The sequence below is a fragment of the Notechis scutatus genome, chromosome 3 (assembly GCF_049901735.1).
Source record: "Notechis scutatus isolate UNSWTSFEM ecotype Mainland chromosome 3, rNotScu1.2, whole genome shotgun sequence".
Taxonomy (NCBI): domain Eukaryota; kingdom Metazoa; phylum Chordata; class Lepidosauria; order Squamata; family Elapidae; genus Notechis; species Notechis scutatus.
This window is the reverse complement of record NC_142011.1, coordinates 192462765-192483449: the sequence shown is the minus strand read 5'-3', so window position 1 is coordinate 192483449 and position 20685 is coordinate 192462765. Positions and strand designations below refer to the sequence as shown.

Genomic DNA, 20685 nt, shown 5'->3' with positions numbered 1-20685 from the left:
TGACCTTGATCAAATAAGCTAATTTTATATTTTTTTCCTTTTACTTCTAATTTTTAGTTTCTTCAAATATCGTCGTTGAACTTTGTTTTCATTTTTTTAATACTTTCTCATGACATTTTTTCAAAAATTTAACAGGCATCTGTGGTAAAGCCAATATAGGAAATTTTTGGCTTGTTATCTAGTTACTAAGATAATCACTTTCTTTTGTATGTCCAGTGTAACATATTTTTCCATGATAGTTTTGACCTTGTCAAGTGGAACATGTTCTTCTATCATATCTTTTAAATACAATCCATCTATACAGGCATACAATATTAAAATTAACTTCTGGGTTCATTATTGAAAAATATATTTTAATATGCCCAGTGTTAAACTATTTTGCTTTGTACTAGAATTTTAAATCAAGTTTAAGGTTTCTTCTTCTTTAATTGTAATCTTTAGTTCCCTCTAGTGCCCAATTTTTAAAAATCTTTTTCTTGTTTTTTAAATAATTCAAAGCAAAAGCATTTTCCCATGGGAAAGATTCTTTATAATTAATTCCAAAATCTTATTTCAAATTTATCTGTACCCCTTAGTTCATTTGTAGCTTTCTAAAATCAGAGTTTTAATGACTCTTCTGCTGTTATTCATAGGTGGATAGATGGATAGATGTGTGTGTGTGTCTACCTGCCTATACACACACACATGCAGTACATACATACATACATATTTGTAGTTAAAACTTCAGTAAGGATTGAAGAAAACTCACCTGATGTTGTAAACCTGTTCAGCCAAAAGTTTCTAATCGCTAAAAGGCAGTTAACAAGCAATTTTCAAAAGTGATTAGAAAATATGTGAAAACTTAGTGTCCTTTTAATGGCGCTATCCATGGTTTGAGCAAGGCAGTTATTCCTTTGTCTTCTAGAGCTCTAAATCAACAGAGAAAACTATCTTGTGATGTCCTCATGAGAAGCAGCTGTATCGAACATTTGTGGGAGATCTCAAATTCTCTCCTTGTCCAGAGAGGAATTATTGAAGAACTGATCTACATGCTGGCTTTTCATGCCGCTGTTGTTATCATTTCTGTTTTTCACTGAGCTGTCCTCAGTCCACCATTACTTCCCCAGAAAAGCCCTAGCAATTTTTTTCCAATACATATATGCAGAGATAAGTTCATCTGATGCCATAGCAACATTTCTGTGGTCTTTAAACACTAATTACGTTTGATTTTTTGTTTTTCCATGTGAATAAAAGACTGTTACTGGCCTGTTTGATAAGGGGTTGTTTTACCCATGAATAAATGTCTTATCACTACTTGTGAAGGCTGGGTCAGAACAGAATATAACGTTCAATTCATACCTAAACAAGTGTTGTTGGCTTTTTCTGAAACAGTTATTGGAAAACAGACTGTTAGATGAGCTAGGCCTCCCATCTTAAATGAAATTGTCCTAATTTCACATGTATATTTCAGGTGGTGCTGAAGATCATCAAGCATTATCACGAAGAAGGCCAAGGCAATGAAGTGGTTCAGGGTGTGTTACTAGGCTTGGTGGTGGATGACAGACTTGAAATCACCAACTGCTTCCCATTCCCTCAGCATACAGAAGACGATGCTGACTTTGATGAAGGTAAATCGTTTAAGATAACCTGCGTACAAAAATAGTAAACAGTTCCTTGCCTTGTAAATGCCAGGTCTCGTGGCCAATGGCACATTTCTTTCTCCCCGTAATATTGTCGCTGAACTGTACCTATATATCTGGTCATCGATCGTAATAAAGGATTTTGACCTGATACGTCCAGTTATATACAGATAATTATTGTGATTCCCTACTCCGAGAATGTAGCGTTCAGACTGAATTCTTGGAGCCCATTTTTAGCTAATCCGTTCTCTACAGGTAATCCTTGAGTTACGAATGGAGCCTGCCAATTACATTTGTAACTGGAGGATTCCTTGGAGTGCATCACGTTAAATGAACATGCCTGCCTTCGCCCATGCATTCACTAATTGTCTGCACGGGTCATGAGGTATCTCAGGATGGGGAAGAGCGTGGGTGTGTGTGCTAGTGAGTCTGACCACCCAAGGCTTCCCCCAACTCATATATCTCATGCTTCTCCCCCCCCCCCCCCAAATCCTGCCTGACTGGATCCACTTATCTTTTGAAGATCTTGATAAACTGTCTCCCCTCCCTCCAGCCTCTCTGCCACGGTTTCACCTTGTACAAAAGCTTACCGAAGCCTAGAGGGAGATTGCATCCCTCTGGGCTCCAGTCATCTTTGCAAAAAGCCCTTCCAGCCAAAAACGGAGCCGTGCTAAAAACAGAGCCGGGTAGAGACTTGGCAGCAGCTTTTTTTGATGTGGCTCTTGTTTTGGCAACAAGGGCTTTTTGCAAAGACGATCGGAGCCCAGAGGGAGATTGTATCTCTGTAGGCTCTGATTGTCTTTGCAAAAAAGCTTTTGCTGGCGAGAACGGAGCCCTGGAGGAACGCACCCCTGCAGGCTTTGTCAAGGAAATGGCAAATGGAAGGAAGGCCTGAAGAAATGGAGCCTTCCCTCCATTTGCAAAGCCTTTTGTCACATATCTTGTTCAGGCCTCAATTTGCAGAGAACAAAGGCCTCTAAAATAGTGCGAGATCATGCAAGGGGGTATGTCGTAACTTCAGACGGTCGCTAAGTGAACTGTTGTAACTCGAGGATTACCTGTATTGAGACTTGACTTTCTTCGCAGGTCTGAGAATAAAACATGTAGAAGAATCCAGTAATTTTCTTGGGTGGTAGTGCTGTTGTTTTGGTCCTTTCTAAACAGGTTTCTTTTTCCTTTTGAGCTGTCCCTTTCAATTCCTCTCAGCAGTGATCTTACTTCATTGCTTTAGGTGAGAAACCAACTGCTTGATTAGCACCCATTTTCCTTTAGGATATTACAGAAAATGAGTAAAGGTCTTACAAATATATGTGTATAGAATGATGAGCCATGACACTGGCATATTTGCTGTTGGTGTTATTAACTCCTAGGGTTGCTAGCAGCTTTTAGTCTAATTTTACCAGCTTTCTGGAAGTGATCCACTTGGATTTCTGGCAGGAACATTTTTTCCTCATCTCTGAAAAACCTGGCTGAGTGGAGGACAAGCAAAGAAAAAGGAATAATGATCAAGTAAGGGATCTGCGGTTATGTTAACTTTGCTTTGGCAATATAATGCAGGAAGATTCTAGGATTCAGCCTAACATGAGCTCTACTGAAGAAGATTGAAAAGCCACCAATTGCTAGAAGAGATCTGTGGCAGGGAAACTTAATAAACCTCTCAGAATCCTGCCAAGTTCTGTTGAGATTTGCAAATCTCTCCTCCCTCTCTCTCCCATAGCTCTTCAAAACATCAGTAGTGGTGGATGGACCTGATCACTTGTGGGTACAAATTCATTATGGTGATAATTTGATAATTGAAATTCCATGTGTGTGCAACTCAGGCTACCCTTTAAAGAAAGGATTGTGAAGTTTGAATCTAATCTTTACAAGGGAAAACCTCTACCATTTGGTAATTTATTTTAGGCACTATAGTGTCAAAGCTAAATATCTTTTAGAAATAATTATTGACACAAAACATCTAATTATACTCTGTGAATGCAATCCAGTTCAAAAAAGGCAACGACGTGATTATTAAGGTAATACTTCCAATTTCAATACTTCAGAAGAGTCCTAGAAGAAATTGCATTTGCAGCTTTTCTCCTTAAAAAAATGTCCTGAGACTGTCTGTGAGCAGTTGGAAATCACTGGAAAAAGTTGACACTTTTATTTTCAGAATGTAAATATTTATATAATAATCCCTGTAAGAAACATTTTTATGGCACTTAAACTCAGCCTCCTTGTTCAGCTGTAACCCAGAATGGCATCCACCTAATGATAGTATCCACACTGCAATTTTGCAGCATAAATAAAATTTTCAGCAACAACACGAACATGTTAAAATTATGATAGCATGTCTATTTGAGGAAAAGGAATCCTTCAACTTTTATCAAAAACAGTTGAAAACTCTAGTCCTTCTAAAGATGTCATAGCCATACTTTTGTTACTCTCTGAATCCAATATTTTTCTTTTTTTCAAAAAAGGAGAAATCGCTTTGTCTGATTTCAATCTATGGGTAATGAAACCCATTTTTTGGCCTGCAAAGGCTGCAGAGGCTTCCCTCAAGCCTCTGGGAGACTGAAAAAGGCCTCAAATGGGCGGAAAATCAGCTGTGAGGCGCACTGAGGTAAATTTGCCTGGGGCTTGCATGCCCACATAGATGGCTGTGCGTATCACCTGTGGTATGCGTGCCATAGGTTCGCCATCATGAATCTAGATCATATATTTTTTTACCTATCTTTGTGAACGTGCAATACTTATTTCATCTTCCTTCCAGTTTTGTCACATATCCTTGCTTACATATGTGGGCTTTTATGAATATGTATATTTCCAAGCAGCCTGCATCTGTACCACAGATTTTGCCATGAAATGGGAAAAACGTAGCTGGGAACAAGCACTCATGGAATGATTTGACTAAAACTTGAGGGACACCTGACTAGAAGGTGTAGTGAATGCTTCCCTGCCAAGTAGTGGTGGGCTGCTGCCGGTTTCCACCGGCCCCGTGCTGGTAGTTATGACCACTGGCTGGGCCTGCCTTGGTGCTATCCTGTCCTATATATCTTGCTCGCTCTCCCCACCCATGCAGCCCATCTGCTTTCTGCGCCTCGCCCGCTCTACTCACCGCAGCTGCCGCATGCAGGAAATCCCTGTGTTTCTGCAGCTGCGCACGCTCACATTTTTGGCGAATGTATGTCAAAAATTCAGAAAATATCCTTCTTGGCTGCTGTCGTATCCACACGTACATACACAGACAAAAAGAGACCTCTTCTCCAGACTCTCATCTGGATGCCTTTTTCTGGACCCTCTAAAAGCCATGCAAGAAAGCCAAGCATTCCTGTGCGATTTTCAAAGGCTCCAGAGGGCTTCTCCGGAAGTTGCACAAAAGGGCCCTGCTCTTGCGGAGTCCCTGGAATCTCTGAAAATCACACAAAAATTCCCTCACAATTTTCAGAGTCCTAGTGGATGATCATTTAAATATGAGCCAGTAGTTTGCTGCAGCTGCCCAAAAAGCCAACACAGTTCTAGGCTGCATAAACAGAGGGATGGAATCAAGATCACGTGACGTGTTAATACCACTTTATAATGCCTGGGTAAGGCCACACTTGGAAAAGTGCATCCAGTTTTGGTTGCCACGATGTAAAAAAGATGTTGAAACTCTAGAAAGAGTGCAGAGAAGAGCAAAAAGATGATCAAGGGACTGGAGGCTAAAACATATAAAGAATGGTTGCTGGAATTAGGTATGTCTATTTGATGAAAAGAAGGACCAGGGGTGACATGATAGCAGTATTCCAATATTTAAGGGGCTGCCACAACGAAGAGCTACTCTCCAAAGCACCTGAGGGCAGGACAGGAAGCAATGGGTGGAGATTAATCAAGGAGAGAAGCAATTTAGAACTAAGGAGAAATTTCCTGACAGTTAGATCTATCAGTGGAACAACTTGCCTCCAGAAGTTGTAAATGCTCCAACACTGGAAGTTTTTAAGAAGATATTGGATAACCATTTGTTTGAAATGTTATAGGGTTTCCTGCCTAAGCAGAGGGTTCGATTAGAAGACCTCCAAGATTCCTTCCAACTCTGTTATTCTATTCTATTTTAGAAGGTCCACATGTCAGCAAAAAAGACATGACTTGTCACAATATTTCGTCCCACAAAGTAATGTGTCATCCAGCAAAAGGGAGAGAAGGAAACCAACTATGGAAGTGAAGGCTACAAACCAGAATGGAAGAGGAAGCATACTGGATAGGATTAAAAGTGCAGGCTAAAGAGCCAAACCAATCTTAGGCAATTCTTGGAATTCTGTTATTTTTTTTAAACCCTATTACATTTTTTGGAACCCAGAGACAGTTATAAGCTCCAAACAAATGGATAATAACTCTGGATGAAAGAATTTTTTTTTTAAAAAAAAATATTAGATTTATGTTACTCCTTTTATACATTTCATAGCTGGACTATTGGAAATGAGAGGGAACTGAGGGAAGTTCCAGACAAGTGGATTGAATTAAATTGAGGTTAATAATGACATGGTATTTGTAAAAATCACTGAGGCAGTGATGAAAAGGGAGAAAGAATCTGAGGGATGCCTCTATGTTGATGAAATCCATTGTCTATTTTAGAATGGGGGCACTTCAGGATTCACCTTGGCTTTCTACCAAGGATGATTTGTGAATTTTCTGGCTGACATTGTGATTTAATTGTTAGGATTGCATTTGAATTCATCCACCATTCGTTATCCTTGTGCAGTACCTTAAAACAAGACTTTTGAATACATTTCATAAATCAAACAATGATCAGTGAGGTATATTTTGATCACCGGTATATGTCTCATGCCTACCCATTTTTTTGAGCAACAATAGATCAGGTAATACCAATAGACCTACATAATGTATACATGAACAACTGTGTATATATCACAACTGTGCTTCTTGGTTACACTAAAGTATTAAGAGGTGATGGATGATTCATGAGGATATAAATGTTTGTTCTGAATCCCCTTTAGGGAGGAAGCTGAAATCACTGCCAAAATCACAATTAAAAAAAAAATCTCCAAACAAGCTATATGACAGTATGAAAAATGAGCTCATAAAATGAAGTTTCTGCCATACCACTATCCCAAAAAGGGGAATGCAATAAGTGGCAGCAAATATCACGGGATATAAATTTCAATTTGCAAAATTATGTCAATAAATACTTTGTGTTATACTGTTATTGATTCAGTGTTGATGAATTCCCCACCAGATTGCAATGCAATCTTCAATTCCAAGCCAAACTACAGTTCTTGGAATTAACAGTTCCAACAGAAAGAGTTAGATTGATGGAACGTAGAACAAAGTATCATCATTTTAGTCTCCCCACACCCCAAATGCTACTTAATTTGTAACTTCAGGCATTGTCTTACACGATTCATTTGACAATCAGCCCCACTGTAGATAGTACTTCCTTTTAAGTAGATATACATGGAGTTTCTGTGTCAGATAAGTGGTGAAATGATGATTTCAAAGACCAGTGATCCATTTAGCAACTCCTGGCATTGAATAACTACTATCCTATAAATGCTGTGCATATTCATGTTCTGTACAAGACATATTTTATTCATGGAGGACAGGCCTCTCAACAATTACTTAGCCACGATAATAGAGGGCAACTCCCAGGATCAAAGGCCTGTTGAGCCTGTTATCTGCCCTAACCTCTGGCCCTGTTAGTAAGTTTGAAGAGGCATTTTGATGTGTGCATGTCCATTCTCTCACATTGTACAGCACTATGAGATCTTCCTGCCTTTTTAAAACTTGTTCCCCTAGCTCTCAAACAAAAGTGGTGCTTAACAGATTCTGCAGGCAGGCTCTTCTGAACAAGCATACATGCTACGCCACAGTAATTTGGATGTCTTATTGCTGATTCTTTGTGCCTCTTCTTGGAAGTGATTGATAGGTCATATTCATTTTCACATCTGTTGTACGGTATTGCTTAGACAGACGGAGATATTCTTGTCATCTCCTTGTCTCTATGAATTGGGAAGAGGACTTATTGGTGTGACTGTAACTTACTGATGAGGCAAAGGCCTAACATGATAAAGATGTCATCTATTTAAAAAAAGGTCAAGTAGAAGATATTGCAAACAATTGGAAAGCCAAATAATAATAGGCAAGATGAACTGCAGATTTGAGACCATTTCAGCACACCTGAAGCCAGTTATGGGGTTGAAATATGCTGGAAATGGTATGAAATGACTCATCAAAATCAAGATAGTTTGCTCATCAATAGGCAATAGGGATTGGTTATATAACTAACATGATATTAGCTGGCATGTAATGTTCCTTTCCTTCCAGTAATGATAAACCTGAATATAAGAAGAATGCAAGATATATCTTGCTTGGTTCTTTTTCTTCTTCTTCAGTCTCTACAAGTAAAGAATTCAGTTGCAGTCCTTAAGGAACAAAGATACATTTCTCACTTTTAAAAAAATGCATACGTTTACCTAATCTGAATTACTTCAAAAAGAGTAGACAATAAATCAGGAATAAATTGTCATTTAATTTTCTAGTTGTTCCTTCAGGCTGGAAAAGGTTTCAAGTAGAATTATTTTCTCATATACTTCTATTAGATTTACTTCTATGAATTGGGCTCATTTGCTGCACACCTTTTACTTGATGAGGTACAAAATAAATCTGTTTCAGGTAATTAAGCAAGGCTGTAGCAGAATTATAATAAACATCGAGATTGGGTACAGTATTATTATTTTTTAAGTGAGATAGTTATTGAAATATCCATTAGGGGGCATTGTTAGCCAGCTTAAAAGCAATTACTTTTCATTTATGCTGTTAACCATGAAGTAAGGCATTGGGAAGGAAGAGGAAGCTATTTTCATTTGTTAAAGTTCAGACATGTTTTATGTTATCACCTTCAGTGAATAGTATAATAAGCCCATTGTATTAAGTTCAGATCAACAATTTATTGTCAGTCCCTTCAAGCAGATTCCTCTAGTTTTAAATGAAATGAGCCTTATTGATTGGGATGTATTTCCGCTGATTTCAGTATCAAATTCAAGGAGATGTTCTCTTTTCAGTGAGATGGAAGCTGTGCTTCAAAAGAATCATTTCCCCCCACTAATATTTACACAAAAGACGAATGGTTTAGAGCCTGTGCACATGTAGACAAAATACAGTGTAAATTTGTCTGGAAAACTGTTTTGATGATTCAAGAGAGAATTGGTTGAAAGTTTACATTTCAGTCAATTGACTATGATTTCCAGTTCTCCTTGGAAAAAGCTGTATCCATGCATAAGTGGGTGGTTCAAGTTGACTTTTTAATTTAGTATGTCAGGTTGACTCGGAGAATTGGATTAAATCATCTTCAAGTTTTAATCTTGCAATGTTAACCTTAATAGGATATCACAGAGACATTTCTGCCCTTACTTCCATTTCTTGATTGCTGATTTATATCTTATTACATATCAGTTTTTGTAATGGAGAAGTTGCAGGATTTCTGAATCATTCAGAAAACCTTGTTTGGATCTTATTAGTGCCCGTATACTTCCTTTTATAAAATTAATAAATTATCAATATTTCAAATAATTCATTATTTTTGCCTTCCTGATCTCTTTGGTAGGTTACAGTGCCTATGATCTCCTGTCAGCTTTGCTACCTATATAATAACGTTTGGGGATGAATAGTGGTAATTCTATCAAGTTATTCACTATGGGGGGGAGACAAGTTCATGTTATGAGGAGACCAATAGTAACATTACATTTTATTACGAGATGGTATCTCTGAAATAACTTCCAAATTATCTTTCAACATTTAATCCCCAGTGTCCTCTACAACATGCTAGCTAACTTTTTTAAAAAAATTAGACTGTGTTGGAAACATCGTTGGGTTTTCAGTTTTTTCCTTAGATTGCATGTGTTTTCCGAAGTTTGTTTCTGAATATTGCCAAAATATGTAAAGGGTGTTTAAGCTATAGCAAAAATATCTTCATAAACTGAAATCTTAAAGTAAGAAATTGTGTCTTTTAAATGCAGTTTGTTCATATCCTAGGGATTGAAAATATTGCAGTCAGGGTGACAAGCTTCAGAATTTTGTTCCCTTTTTTTCCTTTACCATTGTTTCTAAGCTCAATAACAGTTTGCACTTGAGGAGAGTTTAAAAGCAATTTGACATGGCATAAAAATTCCAGTTTTTTTCTTTTAATGCTTTAATGCAAACATCATGGGATGTGGTACATTATGTATATAATTAAATCCTTTTAGGACTCATCTTTAACAGCTGTAATGCATAACATTATCCTAATTAATCTTTTTACATTGTTAGCCTATTTATGAACATTGTCTTTAAAAGTTTGCATGAGAATAAACATCTATTTTTTTCTTGATTTAAAGTTTTATATATGACCCACATATTTTTTTTAGTCAAGAGTTTTTTGCTGTGCTCAGTTTAATTTTCATGATTCAATTTATTTTCTTCTGATTTTTTCCCTCCCTCTTAATCTGTCTTATTTCTTTACAAGTATTTAATTTCCAGGTCACATTTCATTGTACAAATCCATTCTCTAATACTTTGTTTAAAGTAAGAGAAAGGTTATTATTTATAGAATATACTTATTTCTGTTAATAGTATTACAACTGATTTCTGTTAATTTGATTACTGTGTTATATGCTAAGGAACACCTTGAGTCTTGAAAAAGGAAAAAAGAAGAATTTCTCTATCATGAATTTAGGCTACTGGATACACCTAAAATAATTATGAATTGTGGGTATTCTTTAGGTAATCATGGAATGTTATGCTGCCTCTTTTTAATGAGGCTGCTAAAATATAATGACATTTGTTTTAGGCAAGTCCTTCTTGAATGATTTGAGAAGAAAAGCTAAAAATTATTGTTGCCCTGCAAATGCTTATTTGCTTGTGCCAACCTTATTTTTGATATGTTTTCTTCATCTTCATTGTAATATATGCTTATTTTTCCTCTAATAATAGTCTGTAAATCTTCCCATAGTAGCCCATATGTCCCAACTAAGTTACTACCTTTTTATTACTCAATTACATGAAAGACAGTGGTATACTTTATGATATGCTGTACAGAAAGCTCAAAACAGAAAATGCACACATTTTATAACTTATGAGACAAGTAGGTATTTAACAATCTTTTGATTTCCTTTGGCATAAAATGTTAATTCAAACCATCACCAACTCTTAATGGCTGTTGTTTGTGTGGGGAAAATAATGTGCTATTAATTTTTATTTTATTTTTTTAAATACTAAATTGAAAAAAGATGTCTCCCCAGAGGGGGGGAAAAAGTACAAGAGTGGAAAATTTAATTTTTCTTTTTCAAGAATGATGTAGGCAGGAATCAGATGTAGGTATTCTATATACGTATGATGATTTTTAAAAAATACTAATTTGTTAGAGTGCGTTGAACTAAAGTTTAAATATTTGTGGTAATAAATGTGCTGAATGTTCCATTTGTAAGTTATTCTGATAAGATGTGGAAAAAGCCTTAACCAAAGATTATATACATTAAAATCCTTTTAGCCTGGACAGCTGAGAAAACTTTTAAATTGAAGTATGAGGAATAAAGCTAAAATCTGATATTTGAAAAGTAGAATTAAGAGCTTTACTTTTAACTTCATTCGTTTTTGAGCTGTGCGTATGTTGTGAATTTTTATATAGTTGATATTTATTTAAAAAGTAGGAACATTAAAATATTACTTTCATTCTAAAAACACAGTTTAAGTGCCTTGATTTTTTATATAAAGCAGTAAAGTTTAATTGTTTTCTTTCATAAAGTATTTATTTCCCCCCCAAAATTAAGATGTATACCAAGTGTTTAAAATTAATTTGTATGAAATATCCAGTTTTTAAGTGAAATTCTTTTTAAGTTAATATATTAAAAAGAAATAAAATGTAGCATCATTAGAATATAATTTTCAAAAGTTGAAAATCCAAGATTTTTTTGTTGCTGCTGTTACTTCAACAGTAAACGTCCTAGAAAAAAATAAGGTATATAACAAGGGTAACAATGAATTCTAAATGGCCATTTTTTGCACATAGAACAAATCTCTATTTCATGACTGACAAAAAATAATTGTAATATAAAATAATTTTAAAGAAGTTGAAACTAATTTTGTACCAGTTTAACATAAATTTACTTTGAAATCAGTTGGACCAAGTCTAAATTAAGTAATTGTTTTCATTGCTGAAAATATTCAGTCTTTTCTCCATTTATTTCTAACAGCTGATTGTTTTTAGTTTGATTTAGTTTTGCTTTTGTACTTGCTTGGAACACTTTCTTGGAGTGCCAAGCAGTTTTATTAGACTTAATGTTCTGTACTGCCTCAGTTGGTAAGTGAATTTTCCTTTATTGTTACAGATACTCCCAAGCTCTCTGATAAAAAGCAATCTCTTATTGTTGTTTTCCTTATATTCTTTCTCCCAACACCTCTGAACCTTTTCTTTCATTCCTATAATTTGACTGTCACCTCAAATTTAGCTATTGTAATGAATTGATCCAGATCTTTATTTACCTTTTTTATTTACCTTCTTGGAGGAAGTCCAAGATTTTAAAAATGTAATAAATGTAAGACTAGCAAGGCTAGGTAGAAAGTTTGAATATCCATCAAACAAAGTATTTTCTGCTTGTTGATTGCTTGGCATCAATTTTTTAAAAAGTAAAATTGTTTTACCTAGATTCAAGGTAAAATTCTTAACTCTGTAAACTTCCTATTAATATACACACATTCTCCTTTTTTGTGTATGTGAAACTTTCCAAGTTTATTGTAGTTGTATCTTCATGGGTGCTTCTGAAACTATCAGGATAATATATTTTGATAAACAAGAACTTTATTATATGCAATAATGCGAGTGCTTAAGCCAACTTTTTCATAATTAGTTTACTTAACATCTACAAATACAGTCAGCATGGCCAAAAGCTGGAACTGTCCTCATTCTGGGAGTTATAATCAGACATTCAGGTTGAACAGTTAGCTTAAACACTGATTTATTTAGTGCATTTAAATATCTCCAAAGATGACATAAAGAGACTCTCAAAGAATAATCACAATAAAATCACATTTGGATTTAGGAATAAAAATTATATGGCAACCATAAAGAATTGTCCAAGGGTTTAGTTTCTATTTAGGTTTCTTCAAAATTAGTTAACTACTGATCAGCTGGATCTCATGCAACATATGATGGAAGCAATCTTTAAATATTGTAAAGTTTATGGCAAATGAAATAGAGCGTACCAAAAGCCCACAGATGAGATGCATTTAGTTTCTACCAACAAAAAAAAAAAAAATAGATGGAGAAAATGTATAGGTATTTGTCTCTTGTGTGCTTATTTTATTTAAAGCTGACAAAATGGTGCATTTGAAATTAGGTGCTAAGGGATATAATTTTCTTAGGATTTTGTATTGGAGTACATAAAACAAAAATGTGCTTTGTTTCAAACTGAAAATAAAACTTTGTAGTCTAGAAGGTCCACTTCTGTCTGCCTGCAGCTTGGCTGAAATTAAAAAACCCCCCACCATGTTGGAGTATATTGGTCAGGGGAAATAGTAGGATCTAGAAGCAGTTTTAGGGGAGAATCTTTTGAAAGCAGCAAAGAGATACAGAAAACATTGTTTCGAGACATTTAGTGACTGGCCATATTTTTGCCATCCCCATCAGGTAGACCTAACCCCTGCACTTAGGGCAAACATATGCCCAGAGGACATAGGTGTTCATGTTGGAAAGGAACAGTGATGAGAGAAAGGCTGGCTTTGAGCTCTCACATGAGACACTACTTCTGATTGATTATCTCCCCCCCAAGGCATGACATGTCCTGGCAGAAAATATTAAATTAATCCCAGTCAGTCTGTTAAAAGATTTAACATGTTTTAAAATAAACCTCTTCTAAATCTATTTGCTATGGCTAAACTTAGCCTTGCAGACAATCAGGGACATAATACATCTCTCCCTTTATCCAGAATTTAAAGGCTAACTGGCAGATTGTTACACCCTCCTCATTGTTTGACTGACAAGTTGTCCTTTGCATCTTGATTTTGCAGCCCACCTAGCATTTTTTGTTGTCTGTCTGTCTGTCTATCTGTCTGTCTCCCCCATCTATCTAGCTAGATAGCTATCTAGTTAGCTATCTATCTAATCTAACTAGCATCTTTCCCCAAAAATAAGACCCCTTTTTGCTGTCAGAAGGGTCTTCTTCTTCTTCAGGGCCTTCTTCTTCTGCAGCTGGCAAGGCTTTGCTGAAGGCATTTACAGCCAATAACAGAGCTCCAGATCGATCTGGAGCTCTACTGTCAGCTGCAGAGGCCTTCAGCAAAGCCTTGCCGGTTTTGCCGGATACAGAAGAAATGGGCCGGCAAGGCAGGTATCGGTGTGCGAGGCCTGACTGCAACAGTCTGAATGTAAGTAATAGGGCAGCTCCACCCCCCTCATCCCTACCCTATGTTAGTTTTTACCCGTGCACCCTGGAGTGTGCGGGGTTTTAATTAGGGCTTATTTTTGGGGTAGGGCTTATATTGGGTGCACATATAAAAATCAAACTAAGACTTACTTTTCAGGGTAGGTCGTATCTATCTCCCACCTTTACTGTTTTTAACAATAACTCAAGATGGCACCACATACCTAATTCTCCTTCCTCCTCCTATTTTCCCCACAACAACAACCCTGTGAGATGGGTTAGGCTGAGAGAGAGTGACTACCCTAAGGTCACCCCAGTCTTGGCTAAGTTGGGATTTGAACTAACTGACTTCTGGTTTCTAGCCTGAAGCCCGCACTGAACTGGCTCCACTGTGAAAAGTAATTGGGCTTGCAATGGCAGGTGTCCCCTCATTTTTACCTCAGTTTTATCAGTACGTGGTGAGGGAGAAATCGCCCTTAACTGAGGGGAAGTGTATGTAAAAGTCAACACCTGCTGTTTTTATTGGACATTTATTTCCCATATTATAAGGTGGGCAGCAGAGAAAAGGATTCATGAGGGATTCATATCAGTCACAGGCACCAGATGAAAAATGCCTTAGAATGCAGCAACCTGTATAATGCTAGAAAGCTAATTGTGATCTACATAATAGGTGCATCGCATTTGGATCATGACTTTGGATCACCCTGCAGTTTAATAGCTGCTTCAGCCACTACTCGTTCATGTTGCTGTCCTCAAGAGCAGATACCTTGCAACGTGTCCACAACAATGGCTATCTTGGAAGGAACACAGTTAATGTCCAAAGTAGCTCTTCAGATTGAAATGTGCTTGGTGTCCTTCTCCCACTGAACCATGTTTGCAATGGTTGTGGATAGCCTTGATAAGTCTTCAGGTACAAGTTTGAAGTAGCTCCCATATCATGCTCCTCTTAGGCCTATAGCATACCTAATTTGGGGGTTGGATGCACTTTACTGGCACATCTAGGTCAGCATTACTACAATGGGGCATGAATTTAGGTTCAGGAGAGGGTATCTCATCCTTTGGTCCTCAGTCCATGGATTGTTAACAGAGGGGAATGGACCATCTGCCTGAAGCCTCACCTATAATTTATTGGGGGGTGGGGGTAGCACGCAGTAGATATTTGTTGTATCGTACGCCGTGATAGTTCCTAATCCTACATTATTGGTCGATATGCATCACTCGGAGCCATATGAATTGACAGATATAAAGAAACAAATGCTTGCTTGCTTTTCTATTTAATGAAATCTACCATTGCCCATCTTGGCACTCAGTCTTTCTCCAATGGCAGTTATATCCAGAATGAATCTCACAATGCTACAATAAAGATTGTGCATTGTGAGATTCATTGCAATAATCAATGTGCAATAGAGATAGAATTATTAGTCTATCTTATGAGACTGGATGGAGGTATAGGAGATCAAGGACATGAGGAAAAGTACCGCCAAGATAATGATTGGGCAAGTGTGACTTGAGCTCATTCCAAGAAACTAATTTGAGTAAACATACCCTCCATAAATTACACAAAGATAAAGTGAGGAGTGGGGGGGAAGCACCTTCAGATTCAGAAGATTGTGTTACTATGACTGTTAACAATACGTTTTAGACCATCTGGCATTAGTCTGTTTCATTTGGTCCATTTTATCGGACTGACAGCGACCCAAGCAGAAGTATTCCAAAGATAACACCAGTTGCTAGAAGCAAGATGGCTAACAGTGCCACTGAACACAAACTAGGACACCACAACGCTTCCACCAAGAACAAGTTACATTTCAATACATATCGGAAAAATAATGGCCCCATCTTGGTCTGTGTCCAGAACTAAACATCTGAATTGTGTATTTTGGACCAGGCACAGACCAGTTAAAGCTAACTGTGCACACCTCTAGGATTTTGGGGAAGGGGAAATTTAGTTACAAAGACGAAAACCTTAATTAGCCAAGCGTGGCAATCAAGGAAATAGCTTTGATATGATTTCCAAAGACTCTATGTTTTTGTGTGGTTCTTTTTTTTAATACAACTCTTAACTTTTTGGAACAAGCTCTTTGGGACAGGAGGGAATTGTGTATGTGGCTTTCTTTCTTTGTTTTAAATAAAATGAACTGTCACATAATATCTGTAAGTTCTTTGTACTCTATCAGCAAGTACCTACATTACAAAATACAGCAATAATTGCCATTTAGCAATTTATTCCAAATAGCAAGTTAAGAACTTGCAATCTGTCTTAAAAAAAGCATAAACCCACCTACCTTCTCTTTTGCTCTTTTCACTGCCCACACTTCATTGGATGGGGTGGCACTACCCCAAACAGACCCTGTGCGTAATCTAGGGGTTTTCCTGGACTCATGACTCCTACTTTAAGAGCAGGTGGCGGTTGTGGCCAGGAGGGCCTTTGCACAACTGCGGGTTGTGCACCAGTTACACCCTTTCCTGGACCAACTATCCCTACTCACAGTCGCTCATGCCCTTGTCACTTCCCATCTTGATTATTGCAACGCGCTCTATATGGGGCTGCCCTTGAAGAGCATCCGGAAGCTCCAGTTGGTACAAAATGCAGCGGCCCACATGGTTTTGTGCAGACCCCGGTGTGCACATGTGTCAACTCTCCTGCAGGAGCTGCATTGGTTACTGATTTGTTTCTGGGTGCAATTCAAGATGCTGGATGTCACCTTTAAAGCCCTTCATGGCTTGGGACAGGGTTGTCTCTTGCCGGTCACATCTACCGACCCATCAGAGAGGGGAGGCAGGGAATGTTGTGGGTTCCATCCCCGAGGGAGATATACCTGGTGGGAGCCAGAAGAAGGGCCTTCTCCGTGGTGGCTCCCACCTGCTGGAATATCATTCCCCCAGAGATTAGAATGGACCCCACTCTAGCACTCTTTCGAAAGGCACTGAAGACCTGGTTTTGCCAACAGGCCTGGGGAACCCAGAGTGGGATGGAGCCCATCAATTTGCTAGTATGATCTGCGGTCGTCAGGGTGGGGGGTGGAAGTTGGGGTGTGTATGTGATTTTTTCCCCCATTTTTTCCAGATTTTGTTCTGTTGTACTTTATTAATTTGATTCTTTTTGTTAGTTTTTATTTTTTATATTTATTTTTCATTTTAAATATGGTTTTACATTGTGTAAGCCCCAAGTCACCACGGGCGAATAGATGGCAATATAAATTAAAAAAAATAAGTAAATTGTGTCCAAGGCAGATATTTTGTGTTATTATTGTTGCAAAAGATGGCAGAACCTGGCAAATCCTTGCACAACTCCATTTAGCTGTTCATTTAGCTTGTCAGTGATATTGTTTAAAGCGAGGCCAACAAGTAGAAATGCATTATACATAAATGAGGCAGTAGTTGAATGTGTTTGGATAAGAAACAGAATCAGATAATGCAGGTAAATGCCAGTATTGATTCTGGTTAATAGAACGTTGGAGGTAAATCAAATACCAGCAAATACAGCCTACATAGAGAGTGTAAAATTGGCAGGACGATTCTTGACCTGGCAGCTTGCCGATAAGGCTTTGAGTATCCCCTAATGGTTTAAGCATGCAATTTTTGATGTTATCGGGTTTATTCTAACTAGCTTTTTTCTTTGTCCAAGTCTGAGTTTGATTTTATTAACATAGGCTAGTAGGAAAATACGCTAGTAGGAAAAAAATATATTTATCTGTGACTTCTGAGGCAGGGGAATCTCAAACTTGGTTCTTAAATTCCTACATGCCAATAACCATGTTTGCTTTTTGTTTTGTCTCTCTGGGTATGTAGAGTCAATTTTAATTGCACTGTCATGAGCATCCTTCTCAGTTGCCTTAATACAGCTTTCCCTCACTTGTCCTTCATTTTGGTGAATGTGTTAATACAGTTCGAACACATTCTGCTTTGCTCAGCAAGTGTGGTTTCGGTTCTGTGCATTGTTACCTCATGTGGCACAGCGGGGTTTAACTCTAAACAAACATGCTTAAGGTTGTGCTGTAAATCATGCACACCCAAGGGTATGGCCTTGTTAGTCTGTTGCTGCAGGAGTGAGAGAGTTTTATTGTACCTGGAAGACCAGCAGATTTATTTATTGCGCAAGGATTTCTGAATCGCAGTCTGATTCATCAAATGCATGAAATGTAGACTGGAGAAAGGAGTATGTGTTTTTACACACACACACACAATGGTAGAGGCAAGGGGGTTTAGCCAGGGACTCTAAAGGTAGGTGTACTTAATTTGCTTGAATATGAACATAGCTTGTAGTCTGAAACAGGGTCACAGGCCATGTAGAGCAGTGGTCCCCAACCTTTTTTGTACCAGGGACCGGTTTCAAGCAGAAAATTTTTGCAAGGACCGGGGGGGGGAGAGAAGAGAAGGAGGGGGCTTTTCCTGTCGCTGCAGCTATTCCGAGCGCCCGTTTCACCCCCACCCGCCCGCCAGCGCTTCAATCCACAGTGTCCCGTTCTGCCTGCCTGCCTGCCTGCCTTAGTTTCTGGTTGTTTGGGAGCAGCTTTGGCTGAGAATAATAACTATTCGCCTCTTTTACTCAGCCGAAGCTGTTTCGATTCAACCATTAACGAAGGCAGGCAGGCAGGCAGGCAGGCAGAACGGAGCACTGGGTTGAACCCCGCGTGCACGTGGGCGGGCGAGCGGGCGGGAGGACGGGGTGGGGGTGGGGGAGAAACGGGCGCTTCGGAGGCGCTGCGGCGACAGGAAAAGCCCCCCTTCTTTGAAGCAGTTTCTTCCTGGGCTGGTGGAGGAGCGAGATAGCGACTGAGAGAGCTGAGCCAGAGAGCAGGACAGGCTTCGGTTGCTTCCTCCCTCCCCTTCTTTCATTTGTGTCCTTGATCCCCGATCCCAGCAGCATTCACCGAAGGCGAAGAAAGCCGCCATTTTTTTTAAAAAAAATTCTTTGCGGCCCGGTAGAGAGTGCTCCACGGCCCGGTACCGGTCCGCGGCCCGGTGGTTGGGGACCCCTGATGTAGAGAGTTCTGCTAAGGGTACATAACTGTGAATGGAGCTTTCCTTTATTCCTCCTACCCCAACATGTTGCGTTTAGACAACCTGGAATTAAGGAGAAACTTCCTAACAGTGAGAGCAATTAACCAGTGGAACAACTTGCCTTTCATCACCGGAGGCCTTTAAGAAGAGACTGGACAGCCACTTTTCTGAAATGGTATGGAGTCTCCTACTTGAGCAGGGTTTAGACTAGAAGACCTCCAAAGTCCCTTTCAGCTCTATTCTGATTAAAAGGATAAGGGAACGAGACAGTATGTTCGCTTTCTCTTCTCTACTCGTGTCCAAACCTTCTAATTGTCAAGCAGAAAGGGAACTTAGCGGCTATTAACCCAACACTTCTGGTATGCGTTAAACATTTTTCATGAAGGAGTTAGTCTGTTAATTGCTGCCCATTTAATGAGTGAGAAATGGGTATTAATTCTAATTAATTTTAACTCAGGTAATTGAGGGTTGAAATCAGCCGTTGTAATTTCTTTGCTGAGGTCTGCCTTCTTGAAATCGGTGACTTTGGTGTCCAAAGGAATGAAAAGTTAGTTCCCTCTTATTATTATTATTTAGATTTTGCTATTTTTAAGTCTTACCCATAGCTATGCTGATTCTGAAATGTATAGAGGAGGTTAGGCCAAACGAAGGCTTTAAAAATGAAAATCCACTTTATTAATGTTTTCTTCTTAAAAAAATATTTCAATTAAATTCTTCAGTATCAGTGTAGAATCTTTGTTGCATGACCCAATCAGGCTGTGCCATTTCAAATTATATTTTGGCAAAAGCATCCTGTTTAACTTTCTACTTTAGCTATTGTGAACCTATAAAGTTTGTGGATATATAAGAGAAGTGTAAGAGTTGGGAAAGGCTGATGTTAAAATAGATTGTCTTAAAGTTGTGATATTTAATATTTAGGTGTAAATATTAAATATCACAACTCTATGATTTTTCTTTCTTTTTTCTAAAAAAAAAGTTGGTATCATTTTCAACCATCATTTAATATACCCTGGGGATACTGATGCACTTTATATAGTCATTGGCATGAATGCCCATTCAAGTGAAATTTTTCAAAATCTCCATGCGGGTTTTGGCCTCCTGACTCTGGTGCCAGCTGTTACCAACTGTGATTTTGCAGTAGGATGTGCTAAAGTGTGAAACATAATTGTATAAATATGCTTGGGGTGTTGGCTATAAGAGAATTTTGGATGAATTATTAATGCTGTAAAATTTTTGTTTTTAAAAATGCTATTGCAAGTACGGTGCACTGTTTATAAAGGAAACTGGATTCATACAGGAGAAGGCTAAACCTTACTTCTAAAATGTTTTCATGTAGTTTTCAAAGATGAACAGAATATCTAAGAGGATTTTGTCCTGGAAACTGAGACTAAAGGGTGGCCAGTTTGCAAACCTTTGAACAATCCTATATCTTTCTGGGATTTGTTTGTAGCGGCAATATAGTGAGAGAAGTTGGAACAAAATGAGAGAATTTTTCTGAGCAAGTAGTTATGTTGTAAGGAATCTGTTTGGACGCTGGGTGCCACTCCTGACACTCTAAGCCAGACTGAAAGCTGCTCTTTTACAACCGCTAGCACACACACAAAAAAACCCTTGAAAATGGCAGCCTTGTTATTTGGATGACTTTGGAAATGGTTCATCCGTGGGTGCAGTGCCATGCATGATTGGAAAAAATA

The 20685-nt window shown here is 38.2% G+C and overlaps 1 protein-coding gene across 1 annotated transcript in view; it reads left to right on the top strand.

Moving 5' to 3' along the window:
- Positions 1 to 20685, top strand: part of EIF3H (eukaryotic translation initiation factor 3 subunit H) — a 74675-nt gene that overhangs the window by 6907 nt on the left and 47083 nt on the right. The window contains exon 2 of the mRNA XM_026689661.2: positions 1451 to 1607. Within this exon, the coding sequence (XP_026545446.1) occupies positions 1451 to 1607 (157 nt within the window). The remainder of the gene's footprint in view (positions 1 to 1450; positions 1608 to 20685) is intronic.